This window comes from Struthio camelus, chromosome 4 (assembly GCF_040807025.1).
Source record: "Struthio camelus isolate bStrCam1 chromosome 4, bStrCam1.hap1, whole genome shotgun sequence".
Classification (NCBI taxonomy): Eukaryota; Metazoa; Chordata; class Aves; order Struthioniformes; family Struthionidae; genus Struthio; species Struthio camelus.
In genome coordinates, this window is record NC_090945.1 from 43,653,597 (window position 1) to 43,668,115 (window position 14,519).

At 37.2% G+C, this 14,519-nt stretch overlaps 1 protein-coding gene across 6 annotated transcripts in view; it reads left to right on the forward strand.

The window, feature by feature from the left end:
* TLL1 (tolloid like 1) overlaps positions 1-14,519 on the forward strand; it is a 146,769-nt gene that overhangs the window by 76,252 nt on the left and 55,998 nt on the right. For all 6 annotated transcript variants that reach the window (XM_068942426.1, XM_068942424.1, XM_068942427.1 and 3 more), the window contains 3 exons: positions 7,925-8,103; positions 9,911-10,016; positions 13,105-13,229. In XM_068942426.1, coding sequence (XP_068798527.1) covers positions 7,925-8,103; positions 9,911-10,016; positions 13,105-13,229 — 410 coding nt within the window. The remainder of the gene's footprint in view (positions 1-7,924; positions 8,104-9,910; positions 10,017-13,104; positions 13,230-14,519) is intronic.

The following is a 14,519-nucleotide window of genomic DNA, read 5'->3' on the forward strand; positions in this document are numbered from 1 at the left end:
CTGCAGTTTTAAACTATAATTATTTTCCATCGTGTCTTGTTTATTTAACCTGACTTTTGAGAACTTTTAATTTTTAAAGTATTGCTTCTTAGTACAGCTGAAGCACTAACTATGCAGTTTGGAATTTATGATTACTGATAGTCATTTGCACCGATGAGCTGCAGATGTGAGAATAAGAATAAGGTATTAAGAGAATAGTGTTCATGATTCTTTTACCAAAGCAGTGTGCATTGCCACTAGCATCTACTACAGCTGATTAGGACAAGAAAAACTTTAATCAGTAAATAGTTTCAAACCATGCTTTGTTCACTACTGCTTCTTTATGCTTGTTTCTCTTCCTATCATACTGAAAGTGCCTGATGACATAGTCAGTATACTTCTCTGTATGCAAAGCCAAAAAAGGGGTCAGCAAACTGGAACAACCCTTAGTCACACGCTCTTAATAAATGTTGCTGAGTAAAAGATCAAGCTCATTTTATATAGTGAGACTAAAAAAGAACAATTAATCATATTGTTCCGGCATCTCAGCATGCCTTTGATCTGACTTTGTGGCAATTTTTGTTCTTCACCAGAAGACTTTAAGTACTTTTTATGACAAACTTTACATGACTTGTTACAATCACTGCTGATTTCCACTTGCATGAGTATTTGACAAAGCTGTCTGAGATAAAGAAAAGTCAAATCTCTTTCATGTGCTTATCCAAACACTGTAGACTGAACAGCTTCTGAACATTTTAACATTTTTTTTGAACTTACTAGCATGTTAAATAGATATTACAGGCAAGTTCTTAAAGTCAGTGAAAAAGGTAAATTCCTTGCCCAAGAAATACTTTTGCAATGTTCTTTAGCTTTAAGAAAGGATTACCTGTTCCAAAAGGTGCTCGCTTTTATGGAATCAAAAGAAGTTCAGAGTTATATTAAACTAATTTGTGGCATTAGAGCTGATTCATGCTCTCAGGTGGTATTAACTCTAGCAGCTGACATTCTTACTGCCCCGCCAGCATTGCCTCTCTGCTGGTGGTGGCATGGCCTGCAGTGTGGGTGATACGTCTCCTGTTCAGCTGCCGTGATCTACAGCCCAAGGTATTAACTCAACCTGAAATCAGGGATGATTTATGTTAATACACTGGAACGGGGAACTGTCAACTGAGTAATGGATTCATTGGCTGTTCTTATTGAGATGGTCATCTCCAGTGAGCAGGTGAGGAAGCAAGAGCGACCATCATCCCCAGGTCCTTTCAGGACAGCGAATCATAGCATTTAGTAATGAGCACTGTATTGATCCGTGATAAGCAAATTCACCAAGCTGGGTTATAGGCCAAAAATCTGTTTTTATACAGGAGTTCATGTTTTTGATTGAAAGAGGCATTTTCTCACAAGAAAAAAGATTTTAAAAACCTGCTTCTTCAGTGAGATTTTATTGAATTTTGTGAATTGTCTCTTCCTTCATGTAACCTGGAGATGCCAATTTGTAGTCCTAGTAGGTTTATGAAGTTCTGCACAGTTTTTCATCCACAACTGCACACAGCTACTGCTGTGGCAAGCTGATGATGTTGTCCTGTAAGGAACTTTGTATTATCGGTTTTCGAAGAGTGCAGCTATTTAAAAATGTGCAGCATTGACCCCACCTGATTCTGTCTTCGTTCATATTGATTTAAGAAGGTTTTAGACAGTAACTGTGAAATATTACTTAAAAGAATGAATGTGTTATGCTAGTAATTTCACTTTCTCTCTGCTAGTTGTTCCTCTGATCATTGATCAGCTAGGCTGATTAAAAGGAATTAGAGATTCATAAATAGTTACTGTCTCCAGCTGCTGTCCAGTGCAGATTAAAGAGATTAAAGAGAATCAGGAGCTTTAAAGTCTGCCTGTTGACTCAATTTAAGGAGCATGACAAGTGCTCATACAGTACACAGAAGTCTTGTCCTTGTGCAAGAAACACCTGGAAATATTGTCTAACCCAAGGTATTACAAACTAATTTCTGCCGTAGATGTATTTATTTATTTATTTTAGTTTTCCTTACCCTTAGGTGACTCAGGGCAGTTGTCAAAGTGATTTGAATCTTGTAGCTTAATTGGATGAATCTGAGGTGCTTTGCAGGGCGCTCAGGTAGCAAATCCTAATGACGCTCTACCAGCACATACTGCTGCTATTTTAAGACTCGGTGTTCACTGGTGACTTCTAATTTTCATAGAAGTATAAAGAATAGTCGAGGAATTTGTCTATAATTTTTGTGAAGTACTTGAGCTCTATCAAGTAGCCAATGTAAGGAAACTACCATATTCAGCTGGCTATTTGTTTGCTTGTTTTCAGATAAGCCTGTATTCTTTCTAAACATAGGTAATTTGCAGTTTAACTTCACACACAAATGCAAAATTATCTTCTGAAATCCCACTAACATACACGAGCATTCTGTGAGTGTGCATGTATGTCTGTGAGTGTAGACAAGAGGGACAGAGATACTCAGGCCAGCATTTAAAAAATGATTAGTAATTCTAAATATGTTGGATTTTAGGTGTTCAGTGTCATCCTAAGGGGATACTTCTTTAAGAGGTGGTTGTTAATTTTTCCTTCCAAAAATAAAATATCTTTCAAACATGCCAGATCATGTACCTAAAATTGCTACCTAGATTTGAAAATGCTCCACTTCTCTTGGTTTTGTAAGTACAAAAGTAAAATGTCAAATGATCTATGAAAACACCTAAAAATCCATCTGATTTATGAAATACCACTTAAGACTTCCAGAGGTGATCTTATACACCTCTGTTTTTAAAAAAAAAAAACAATTAACTTTTTGGTATTGGTGATTAACATTTTGTTAAATACCAAATTATCCAATTTACAAAATTGCATATTTTCATAACAAGATATTGCGTTTCTTAGTAACTCAATGTGCTGTACTGGCCATTTTGTCATTCTGACGTCACTGTACAGCTATTGCCTGACCTTGTCAAAGTGCATAATTTTAAAAGGTTAGATAATATCCTTTTGGTCAGAGTAAAGTGAAAAGGAAAGGAGGAGACAGACTGTAGTCAAATTCTTGCTTTATGTTTTTGCCTTTGTAGTGAATAGTATCAAGAAAAGCAGAACTGTAGACGTCACAGTGGATATTTCAACAATTGTTTATTCTTTTTCATTTTTCTCCATCCCATTGCTCCAAAGTATCACTGTGCAAAAATTTTTTTTTGAAAACCTATCGGTGTTTTTAAGCTACCAGCTATATCTTTGCTAATTAAAACATCTAGTGCATATGAAGTGAATAACATAATATATTTTCAGTAGTTGTAATGCACTATGTATAATGTAATATTCTACAACCCACAGTCTTAGTAGTCTATTGATTTGCTTTAAACTGTAAATATTGATTGACTGGCTTTAGTTCTTCATTGCAATTATTCTCTGTAGTGTTTCCTTACAGTTGTAAACTTGAAGACTCAGCAAAAGTGTTTAACCTGTTATAAACAAAAAAAATTTATTCTCACTTTTCATAATGATGTGTAGCTATCCTCACTGTATTCTCATCAACCTGTTATGCTCCAGCCAGGTGTGTTGTATTTAGATCGTTTTGAAGGTTTTGAATAACAGGGTAACATGCAGGATCATGTATTGAGGTGTGTTGAGTCTCTGGGGTGTCTTTTGCAAATGTTTTCAGCCTTCTGGATGGATAAACAACAAAATAAGCAAAAAAAAAAAAAAAAAAGGTTGGATGGTTGGACTTGGAGGGTTGTGGTTAATGGGCTGGACCCTATCTGGATGCCAGTGACAAGTGGAGTACCACAGGGGCACAGGGGTCTTCTTCAGTCCTGCCCTATTTAACATCTTTATCAATGACCCTGGAGGACGTGACGATATGTGCTTCTTGTCAAGTTTGCAGATGTCACCACACTAGAGGACTGGCTGATAGGCAGGGCAGGCTGCCATCCAGGACAACCTAGATGGGCTAGAGGAGAGAACCGGCAGGAACCTTGTGAAGTTCAACAAGAGCAACTGCAAAGCCCTGCCCCTGGTAAGGGAGGACCCCTGGCAGTGAGACAGTCTGGGAACAGAGAGGCTGGGGAGCAGCGCTGTGGAGAAGGCCCTGGAGGGCAGCAAGCTGAGCATGATCCGGTTGTGTGCCCTGGCAGCAAAGGTGGCCAACAGCATCCGGCGCTGTATGAACAGGAATGCAGCCAGTAGATCGTGAGAAGTGACTATGTCTGGATATTGTGCCCAATCTTAGGCTCCCAGTATAAGAAGATATCAGTAAATTGGGGTGACTTCGGCAGAGGGTCACCAGGATGATCAGGACCTGGAGCCCTGAGAGGGTGAGCTGTGGAACAGGGGCTTGTTCAGGCAGGGTAAGAGGCAGTTTTGGGGCACCAAACAGCAGCAGCCCCCCGAACACCCACGCCTTGTGGAGCGGGCATTGAGACTGAGAAAACAGAAAGGCTCTTTGTAACAGTGCATGGTGGGACAACACGAGGCAATGGGTATAAGCTGAAATAAGAGGTTCAGACTGGATATAAGGAATTCTTTCACCATGGAGCCAGCCAAGCAGTGGAGCAGGTTGCCCAGAGAGGTTATGCAGTCTCCATCCTTGGAGGTTTTCAAGACCTGACTGGATAAAGTCCTGAGCAGCCTCGTCTGACCTCATATCTGATCCTGCTTTGGGCGGGAGGTTGGGCTAGAGAGCTCCCAAGGTCTCCTCCAGCCTGAATCATCCCATGATGTTATGTTTCTGTAAGGTCTCATGGGATTTGCAAAAATTTGTTTATTTGTTTGATTGTTTTGAAAATCAATAGAATTCCATTCATTTTTGGTAGTCTAGATTGTGATTCTCACTGATTGTATGCATCTTCTGCTTTTCTATTCTTAAAAGCGCCATAAAGTATTGACAGTGCATTTTGCGTCTTTGCACGAGTTTAGGCTAATATAGCGTAATTACTATAATACATATGACCTTAACGTAGATAGGGAGCCCTAACTCATTAATTAAATCCAACTAATATGGAAGTGGCAACATGGTTTCACAGAATGTGGATTACTTCATCTGATCAATTTCTGTGTTTTCTACCATGGCCTCCTGTAGAGAGCCAAGGCAAATTCTGCATCTTAGTCCTTTCCTCAAAGTGTTAAAAGATAAGGACCTATGATTTCTAAAAGTTTTAAAGTTTGGGACCTAGGACTGTGTTTGACAACTTTATTCCTTATACGTAATGGCCTATCACAAAGAACTGGGAGTTCTGTACTAAGGGCAGAATTTCCTTGCATGGCCTTTTAAATGAATGAACTTTTCTGAGAGTGAAGAGCTACTGCAAATTTCACTGCCTTCTGCTCAGAATACAAAGTGTGATGCTCCAGCCTTCCCACTCTAATATGGTAGGACAGTAAGTAACGTTGTGCACATGGTTTTAAAAAAAATTAAATGAAAACTACCTAAGGGTGCAAGCCACTCTCTTACAAACAACTTTTTCCTCAAACTGAGAATGAGTGAATAAGAGAGAATGTGAACCATGTTAATTTATTTATTACACATTAGAAAGATGTTCAAACAGTTCACTGACTAGTAAAAAAATAAGCACTGAGGTAAAAAGGATGTTGGAAATATCTGTAGTGCTTTAATTATGTTTACATAGTCACTTGTAGACATAATATTTATTCTGCAAACATGCAGTCTGAAAAATATGTTAAGCAGAGCCATGTCAGCATGTCAGGTGCAAAGGTGAGATCCACTGTGGAATCATGAGAAAAAATTATATTATTACTGTAAAATTTTATTCTAATTTAATTTCTGCTATCTGTTGCTCCTTTTCCTCATTTGTGTTGTATTTTTAGGGCACATCTTATGGTAGTATTTCCATTAATATTACTTATATCAGTACTTATAGCAATATTTCTATATTATAAATATTGCAAATACTGATGTATTAATATAGTTTGTATATTTTGGAGGAAATATACAGATGTTCTTTCGTTTCTTTTGCTCCATTGTAGTGTGGTAACACGTAAACCTGGAACACTGAGAATTGTAGCATGGAGTCTAGGTTGCCTTTGTTTTCATGTGCCTCCTTTGAAGAGAACTGTCAAGGGAAATCATTAGAGGACAGCTCAAGAAACTAGTCTAAAGAGCTGGAGCACTGAGCCCAATTCTGTACTGTGGCCTAAGGAATGGTGATTCACACTTATCCATGAAACTACCTGAAGAAAGGAAAGAGTAAACTTATTTTAAAGGCAGGAATGTTTGAGAACCAGTGGAGAGAGCGAGGAATGATTGTAATGTGAACAATAATTTTCCTGACAGTGTTTTCAAGACAGTTTCAAAAATTTTGATACAACCCTCCCAGGTTGTTAAAATAGTATTTTCTCCATAAAATAAATCTTGTGGCCTTTATAATTTTAAGATATTTCTATCATTTTTTTGTCATGTCCATCCTTGATTTTAGCTATCGGTGCAAAAGCAGTATATGCTTACTGAGGACAGGTGTTATGAGAGAAAATGCCATGGCTGTATTCCTCTGATCTTCGTATTTGGTGGTTTTAAAATTCTAGCTGTATTAGACAAATAAAAATTAATAAAGATGACCAACTAAGACTGGCTCATGAGCCAAGTACCCAAACAACTGAAAACCCTTTTGCCATCACAAAAAGCTGAAAGGGAGAAAAAAGCGTTCTACATCTGTAGAGTGCAATCTGCCTTTGCTGTTGCTCTCATGAAGCTGCCACAGAGGCAGAGGAAGGCTAGGATCATGCTCCACACTAGCATCAACCTCCTCAAGGACCAAAAGTTATTTTACTATATAAATGTTGCATCAGAAAATCCAGTTATTTAAAAAAAAAAAAAAAAAAGCCAGAGGGAGAGGGTGTAGTGGAGGAGGAGGATGTAATTATGATCCACCTGACAGACTGCAGAATTACAGAGCAGAGATGAGAAATCAGTCTCTTACTAGGGAATATAGTGGTGGCTTGAAATTCTTAAGGTCTTCAGAGGCTACAGAGAATCAATTTATTAAGTTTAAAATTATTTTCCATTTCTCTAGGATATGCTTTACTTGCCCTTCTCCCCTTTTGCTAGCATCGGCAGCAGACTTTTTTCTAACCAAAAAGTAGACATCTCAGATAAGTGCTGACAGCACAAATGCTGAAAAGGGCATCTGTGTTCCGTAAGTTTATGTTGGAATGGGGAAAGCACGGTGAAACAGGACTGAAACATGAGAGCAGTTGTGAGGCAGTTTTTTTTTTTTTTTCTTTCTTTCTTGTGAAAATATGACTTTCTGGCACTAAGGTTCCTATTGCAAGAAAAGAAGAGTGGAAGAAGAAACAGCTCACTGATCTCCAGAGCAATTTAGCCTCCTAATATTAAAACTACAGTAGTTGCAGATTACGTTGTATATTGTCCATAGCCAGAAAAACAGAGAACGAGGAACGTTTTGTGTAGTGGCATCACAAGATTTTACATCTCATTCAGGTTATCTTTTTTTCTGTATTTTCATCTCTATACTAGCATATGCTAAGTGAATCTTTTAAAGAGCTGCCATTTCCCTTGCATCATTTCTACTAATTTTATAAATAGACTTAGTGAAGAGATGGTAATCACAGTTAACTTTAATTTTATTGATTCTTTGGGGGGAAGAACAGTTCCTCTGTTCTGATATACAAGGCGACAAATAACAATTTTGTTGATCATAACTAGCAGCTCGTAGGAAGTCCTTGGCTCAAAAAATAAATTATCATGCATGTGTCCTTCATTAGATATTAGTGACAGCTTGTAAGCAATTGGTCTAGCACTAGATCTAGAGTTTGTGAGACTGAATAAATTGTATGATGTATTATTCTGCTGATTGTTTTTAAAACATTTTGTCTTCTAACAGGTTTGAACTGAATTTCCTACGTAGTTTATAGTGGTATGTATGAAAACTTTCATCTGTGTTTGTATTTTAATTACAGATGCTGTTCTTATGTGGGTCGAAGAGGAAATGGTCCTCAAGCTATATCTATTGGCAAAAACTGTGATAAATTTGGTATAGTTGTCCATGAACTGGGTCATGTGATAGGTTTCTGGCATGAACATACACGGCCAGACAGAGATGACCATGTCACCATCATTAGAGAAAACATCCAGCCTGGTGAGATATTCTGACAAATATTTTGAAAAAAAAATCTGTTTCCTTTTTGTGTTTCTTTTGTCTCCTGGAGTTTCTTAAAACTGAACCCTGTATAACGATAGCTGAAATGAACATTTGTTTATATCTATTGTTCTTGTTACCTAGACCAATCTCAGGCTGATTCACAAACAAAATGCTACAACTAAAATGATCTTTTCTGAAGAGAAAAAATTTGGCCAAGTAGCAAACCAATAAATAGTAATCATATCCAAAAACTCTGAAGGAAACCAGTAGCCTTAAAAGTAAAGCCCTTTCAAAATCAAGTTCACGTGGCTGAGAAAACGCCTTTCTTCCATAGTCTTTACTGAATGATAAGTAGAAACATGTAAATACCAAGAGATTTGGATCTGGCAGGGAAGATAAACACTTTGAATCTGTGACAAAGATGGACACTATTCCCAAGGTTTCCACATCACTGGTTCCCCGCAGAGCTTGCAGTTTTATAGCCAATGGCATTTTACGTTGTCAAGCCAAAGCATCTGAGTAACTTAAGAGCTTGAAACTGTGACTGTCATCTCTTTGTCAGTCTAGAGGTTGCACCCACCCTTGTGTCATGTGGGCAAGCTGGGAGGAAGTGAGGCTTGTTTTGTTTGCAACGCTTATAAATACGCATGGCCTTTGTGAAATGCTAATTTTGACTTATGGGTATTGTCTGTTCAAGAAGGGGTGAAGTCAGAAAATATCCTATTATAGTTTGGAGTATTTGTTTGCTTATACTGAAAAAGTTTTAAAATAAAATACGTTTGAGATGCGATAAGTCTTTGCCACCTCAAACAGGGCTTTGAAGAAGACTGGCAGCTGATAAAGACTCCCATGGGTCTAGAGGCCTGAAGGGCACCTTCTCCAAGCATTCCCTCTAGTCTCCCTGTGCCGTGCTGCAACACGGGCTGGTGCTATGCATGCCCTGCCCCAGGCTTTTCCTGTGGTAGGGGAAATCTGCTGGTGTGCCGTTCTCCACCTACTGCTCTCGCCTTTTGGTCTTCCCTCTAGTTTCTGGCTAAAATTACCTCTTGGGGTATGGTGTCAGCTTGAGGATCACTAACTGGGAACTGGGATGAGGAAGTTATGACCACCTTAGCACCTGGTTTTTGTTGACTTTTATTATACAAATAAGATTAATAATGCCAGTGCAGTACTTTTTGCGAGATAGCAGCCAGAATTTGGCTGGAGTAGAAGGGGTGCTTTGCATCCATATATACACTGGCGAGGGCAAACGACTTTGAGTGGTATTACAAACTAAGTATCATTCTTTGTTCCTCTTCTTCTCTCATTAGGTTATGACAACTGGGCTCTTGACTATGTGACTTACCAGTAGCTGTTAATATGTGGAGGCTCTAAGAGTAGCCTTTGATGAAGCTTTAGTATCTAGTCTGCACTGAGCAGGGTTCTTCTGGAGTGTTGCTGTGGGATGTTTTTTTTTGTTTTTTTTTTGTTTTTTTTTTCTTTTTGCACTAGATTAAAGAATAAGTCAGTAAATTTTATGGATTCTACGTAAAGCATAGCATAAGGTATGGGGCCTTCATGTGAACTAGGTGAATGAAAATGCTCTTTCTGAATGCCAAATACAGGTGTTTGATATGGGTTTTGGAAAACATGTCCTCACTCTCCTGTTTAATAAAAGCATACAATTACTCCCAAATGACTGAGATTTATGATTTATGAATGTCAGTGAGAGATTGTTTTAGGATTTTGAATTTTTTTTCCCCTTTTCATTTTTGATCTTAACAAAAAGACATGACAGAAACTCTAAATCGTCAATCATCCATAGGTCAGGAGTACAACTTCTTGAAGATGGAGCCTGGAGAGGTGAATTCCCTTGGGGAACCGTATGACTTTGACAGCATTATGCACTATGCCAGGAACACCTTCTCAAGGTTGGAGTCTCAGGTTATACCTTTTGACTTTTAATTCTATTCTTCTCTGTGAATACTGAAAACTGTACTTTTTTAAAAAGATTATTTCAGAACATGTTAAAATATTATCTCTTGCTATACAGTATTCTTACAGCAGTCAAAGCACAGCTTATTTTAAGTCAGACTTTACAGAATAATTTAATTATATTTTGCGAGACACCACTTACTTTTCTCCTTATGGTGCTCAATTCCAATGTAACCTTTTAAACTTGTTGCAGTTCTTTGGATTTTTAGTCAAGATAATTTGGAAACATCATTTCATAATAGTCACTTTTTGGGGTGATACTTTATATTCTACAAAAATCTGAATTGAGAAAAATCTAATGAGTAAAATGGTTAGGCTTTTTATGTGTAATATGGTCTGTTCTCTTAGAGAAGAATCTACTTTGCATGAAGTCTGAGTAACTATGGTTTATGTGGGTAGAATAGGTTACGGTATTAAGAAATCTACCATTCAAACCACAGCATTTGCAAAGGGCTGTAGTCAACCATTTAGGACAGAGACTGGAGCCTCTTCTGCATTGCTTGTAGAGGTTCTTGCTGTCATCAAAACCATAAAATAGAGGTCTGCTGTTTTTCCTCTGACATGTTTTATGCTGACCCATTCTCAACTCCATATTAGCCCACACATAGCTTGCTCTGAAACTTTGAAAGGATGTGGAGAGCTGTACAACCAGTTTTTCCCCTAGACTAGCCCCACTGTGGACAACAAGTGAAGCAGGAGTCTTTCACACAGTGCTAATATTATATTTCATACCAAGGTGCTGTGTAGCTAATTACTCTATAAAAACATCACCAGAGTAATGTAAATTTGAAAGCTATATTAAAAAAGTAGAGTTTATCTGGAAAGTGATGTGCTTAGCTGCTTCTTGTCCAGTTTTACATTTTTAAGGCAAAAATGCTTTGGTGATGGAAGTCATAAATATTGTAAAGGAACTGTAAATTTATTTGGAGATAAAATAGATTTTCTGTGGCCAGTTTGAGGCTCTGAAATAAACCAGAAATCTCCCCAGCCTTCGTTATAAGCATAAAGCATATTTCTTAATCTTTTTCTCTCCAATATAAATCATTATTATTCAAAAAAAAAAAAAAAAATCCTACCAGGAAATGCATTCAGCATACACATAATTCATTCCTGGAAGAGCATGAGTGAGCCACATGAGGCAGATATTAGTCACATCACTTAATCTATTTATAGGCACGTTACCTTAAGGAAGAGATTATAAGAACCTATATAAAATAGAGTGACTTAACAAGCTAGGACTTTCCAGAGTCCTAGGGCAATGACAGCAACAGGATTATTTGGTTTTGGGGCCCTGATCTCACCACTTTCCAAGCTGGGAAAAACTGATAGTGCCATGAGTAGGCATGCCCTGCCCCAAGATACAAAACGTGGTTGCTTCATGCTGTTTACGGACAACCAGCAATCCCTTGAGAGCATGTGTTGATTTGCACTGATTTATCTTGAAAGTATGAGTCAAGTTCAGTAGGGAATATTGCCCACTGCTAGTTGTTAGACTTTGATCATTCAGATAAGTAGCAGAAATCACAAAATATCATCAGGTTCTAGTCACATGTAATAATGTTATTCATGCAGTATTAAAACTGTTACAAATTGTTCCCTTATTAAAGGACATACCAGATTGGTGCTAAAGGATTTAAGAGAGGATTGGTTTCACATTTTTCAAAGTATAAATAGCATCAGTTTCAGGTTATACCAAAACTTAGTGGAAAATAAAATTATGCTTTACTGATACAATCCCTTTTTCTGAACTACTAATGTGCCTTATTTCTTGAAAGTAAAAATTGCTATAAATAGTTTATTTTGGAGTTTAGGTTAGGGCAACATCTTAAGATCATTCATTTTTGCAAGATTTCTAGTGAAGCCACGAGAAATGTGACTGGATAGAGAGAGTAGTGTATAGTATTGATACTCAAAATAGTCCATTTATTATCATTTTAAAAAGCAGTCTGTATTAATAAAAAGTTTCTCCAACTACAAAGATCATTGCTTTTCGTTCATTATTTTGGACACATGTTATCCTCTCCAAACTGAAAATAGCAATTTTAGTTTTCAATATAAGCCCTATCAGTATAAAAATGAGTATCAAAAAAGTAAAGAAAAAAAATAAGAGAATATAGAGCCATATTCATCTGTTAGCTGGTATTTTATTGGATTTCAAGGGTTTTCAAGCTCTGTAGCATGCTATTACAATTCTTCTTAGTACATTGTTCTTCTAAAATTAATTTGAGACTATCAAAATATTTTAAATCATATTTCAAATTGAGGAAATTTTGAATAAAACTATACGTTTGGATGAAGTTTATTACAGTTAGTCATTTAGAGTGAGCATTACTGAACTCATGTGGTAAGTTGATGTATATTGTTGCAAAGCAAGCAGAGGTTGGCAAGATGGCATTTATTTTTCAAAAGCAGCTGTGGCTAGAATAGAGTTAGACCCATGACAGAAGAATGATTTTGTTATTAAAAAAAAAAAAAAGTCAACAAAAAAAGTGGAAATGCCTTAATAGTGTTAGATGACCTCACAGAGGATTGGCAAACTAACTGAATGCCTACTTTTACACAAGTAAGTCAGACTTTAAGATTTCCTTAAAACTTTGTTAGAAATGGGAACTTTGTCATTAAGAATTTCATGATAGGGCCTTATTTAAATGTTAATTTTTATATAATTTTATAATTCGTTTTTTCAATGTAGCTGAGCTGCAGCAGTGCCTTTTCCTTGTGTAATCTAAATTGTAAGAAGAGATTTCTCTGCTGTTATCTAACAAAAATATAAAAGCTGATATGTTAATTGATGTATTGAAGGAAGACTCTTTTTGGATAGCGTTGCCTAAGGTTTTCCAGCCTGTGAAATTTTGCTGACTTATTTTCTATATTTAAAGTTCTACATTTTACCCTCTTTCTTAAGCCAAATGTAAATTCTAGTTTTAAAAAAACAGTATTATACATTCATAAAACTCAGACAGTTTTGTGACAGAAAACTGATAGGATTTTTTGGGGTCTATTTTTTATTTTTATTTTTTTTAGGGGCATGTTTCTGGATACCATTCTCCCTTCCCGTGATGATAATGGTATACGACCTGCCATTGGCCAGCGTACTCGCCTAAGTAAAGGAGATATTGCACAGGCAAGAAAGCTGTATAGATGTCCAGGTATTGCACCACAAACCAACAATCGAAAAGCACCTATAGCAACTGTTTGACTTGGCTGTTCAAGAAGAATGATACATTTTTTGAGTCAGCTGCTTGGTAGTCTGTTTCTATGTTGGCAACTGACATAGGCAGTTCAAGAACTGAATCTTTAGGTAAAGTCTCTGGAATGCAAAGTGCTTAAGGGTAGATAAACTGCTTGAAAGGGCGTTTAATGTCATGACATTTCAGTCTTTGTTTTCCTTAGTTGTTCAATGACTAGAAAAAAACATGATCTTTAATGCCACTTTTGGTTTGTGTATTTGCTCTGAAAAACGTGAGCTGTATAGTTTAGATGAGAGAGTTGCTTTTAATATACTTCAGAACTCAAGTCCTTTTAGGTTTGAGTTTGAGTGCAGTGCAAAAGCAGCAAATTAAGTCATTGCAATTGTCTCTAAACACGACTTCAAAATCTGAGGAATTATAAGCCAGGACAACCAAGCTATCAGCTGTGTTTATGGACAAACTGACTAGATCTTATTACAAAGTTTTTACGGTTATAACAGTTACGTTTGGTATTTGAATGTCTTCTGGCTAATTGTAGCCTCATATAGCTTCAAATGCATATTAGCATTTTACTTCAAAGTAGTTTTGAGGCAGAATTGCAGTCTGTCGCAGAGAGGAGAGTAGTGCGTCTGGATTAACCCAAAGTTACCGTGTGGAACGAATTCTTCTCTAACTCTAGGCAGAATGGTGGTAATTTTGAAGAAGATTTTACTTGCCTTGCTGTAGTCATAGACGAGACCAGTTTTAACCTTTGGTGTCAATTGAAGCGGTTCAGAAGTGCCATATATCAGCCAGAATAAGCCAGAAAGCCCCTTGTGAAAGGGAAGATATACCAGTTCTCTGCCACACAGATTTTATAACGCTCCTGCTCCTCATAGGAATTAATGAAGTTTCAGTAACTTTTGAGCCAGATATATGACTACTTTTTACCACCTAATCAATACAGAAGGACTAAAAAGAGGGATCAGGTCAGAGGTGATGGCAGTGCTTCAGATTCGTATCAGCAGCAGTAGAATCAACTGAAGATCTGGGGCAGCTGATGTGCATTTGATGTGCAGTGCACATTTGAAATGTGCTTTTACTTTGTGCTGTGAGTACACAGGATTCTAATCTGTATGTAGAGAACAAGCACAGAGTTTCTGGGCCTACCAGAGGAGAAACTGTGTTAAAATGTGTTCTTGAACAGCTATTCCTTTTGGAACAATTTTTGTTCAGTTCTTTTGATATAGAGAGCGCTTTGGTAATAGC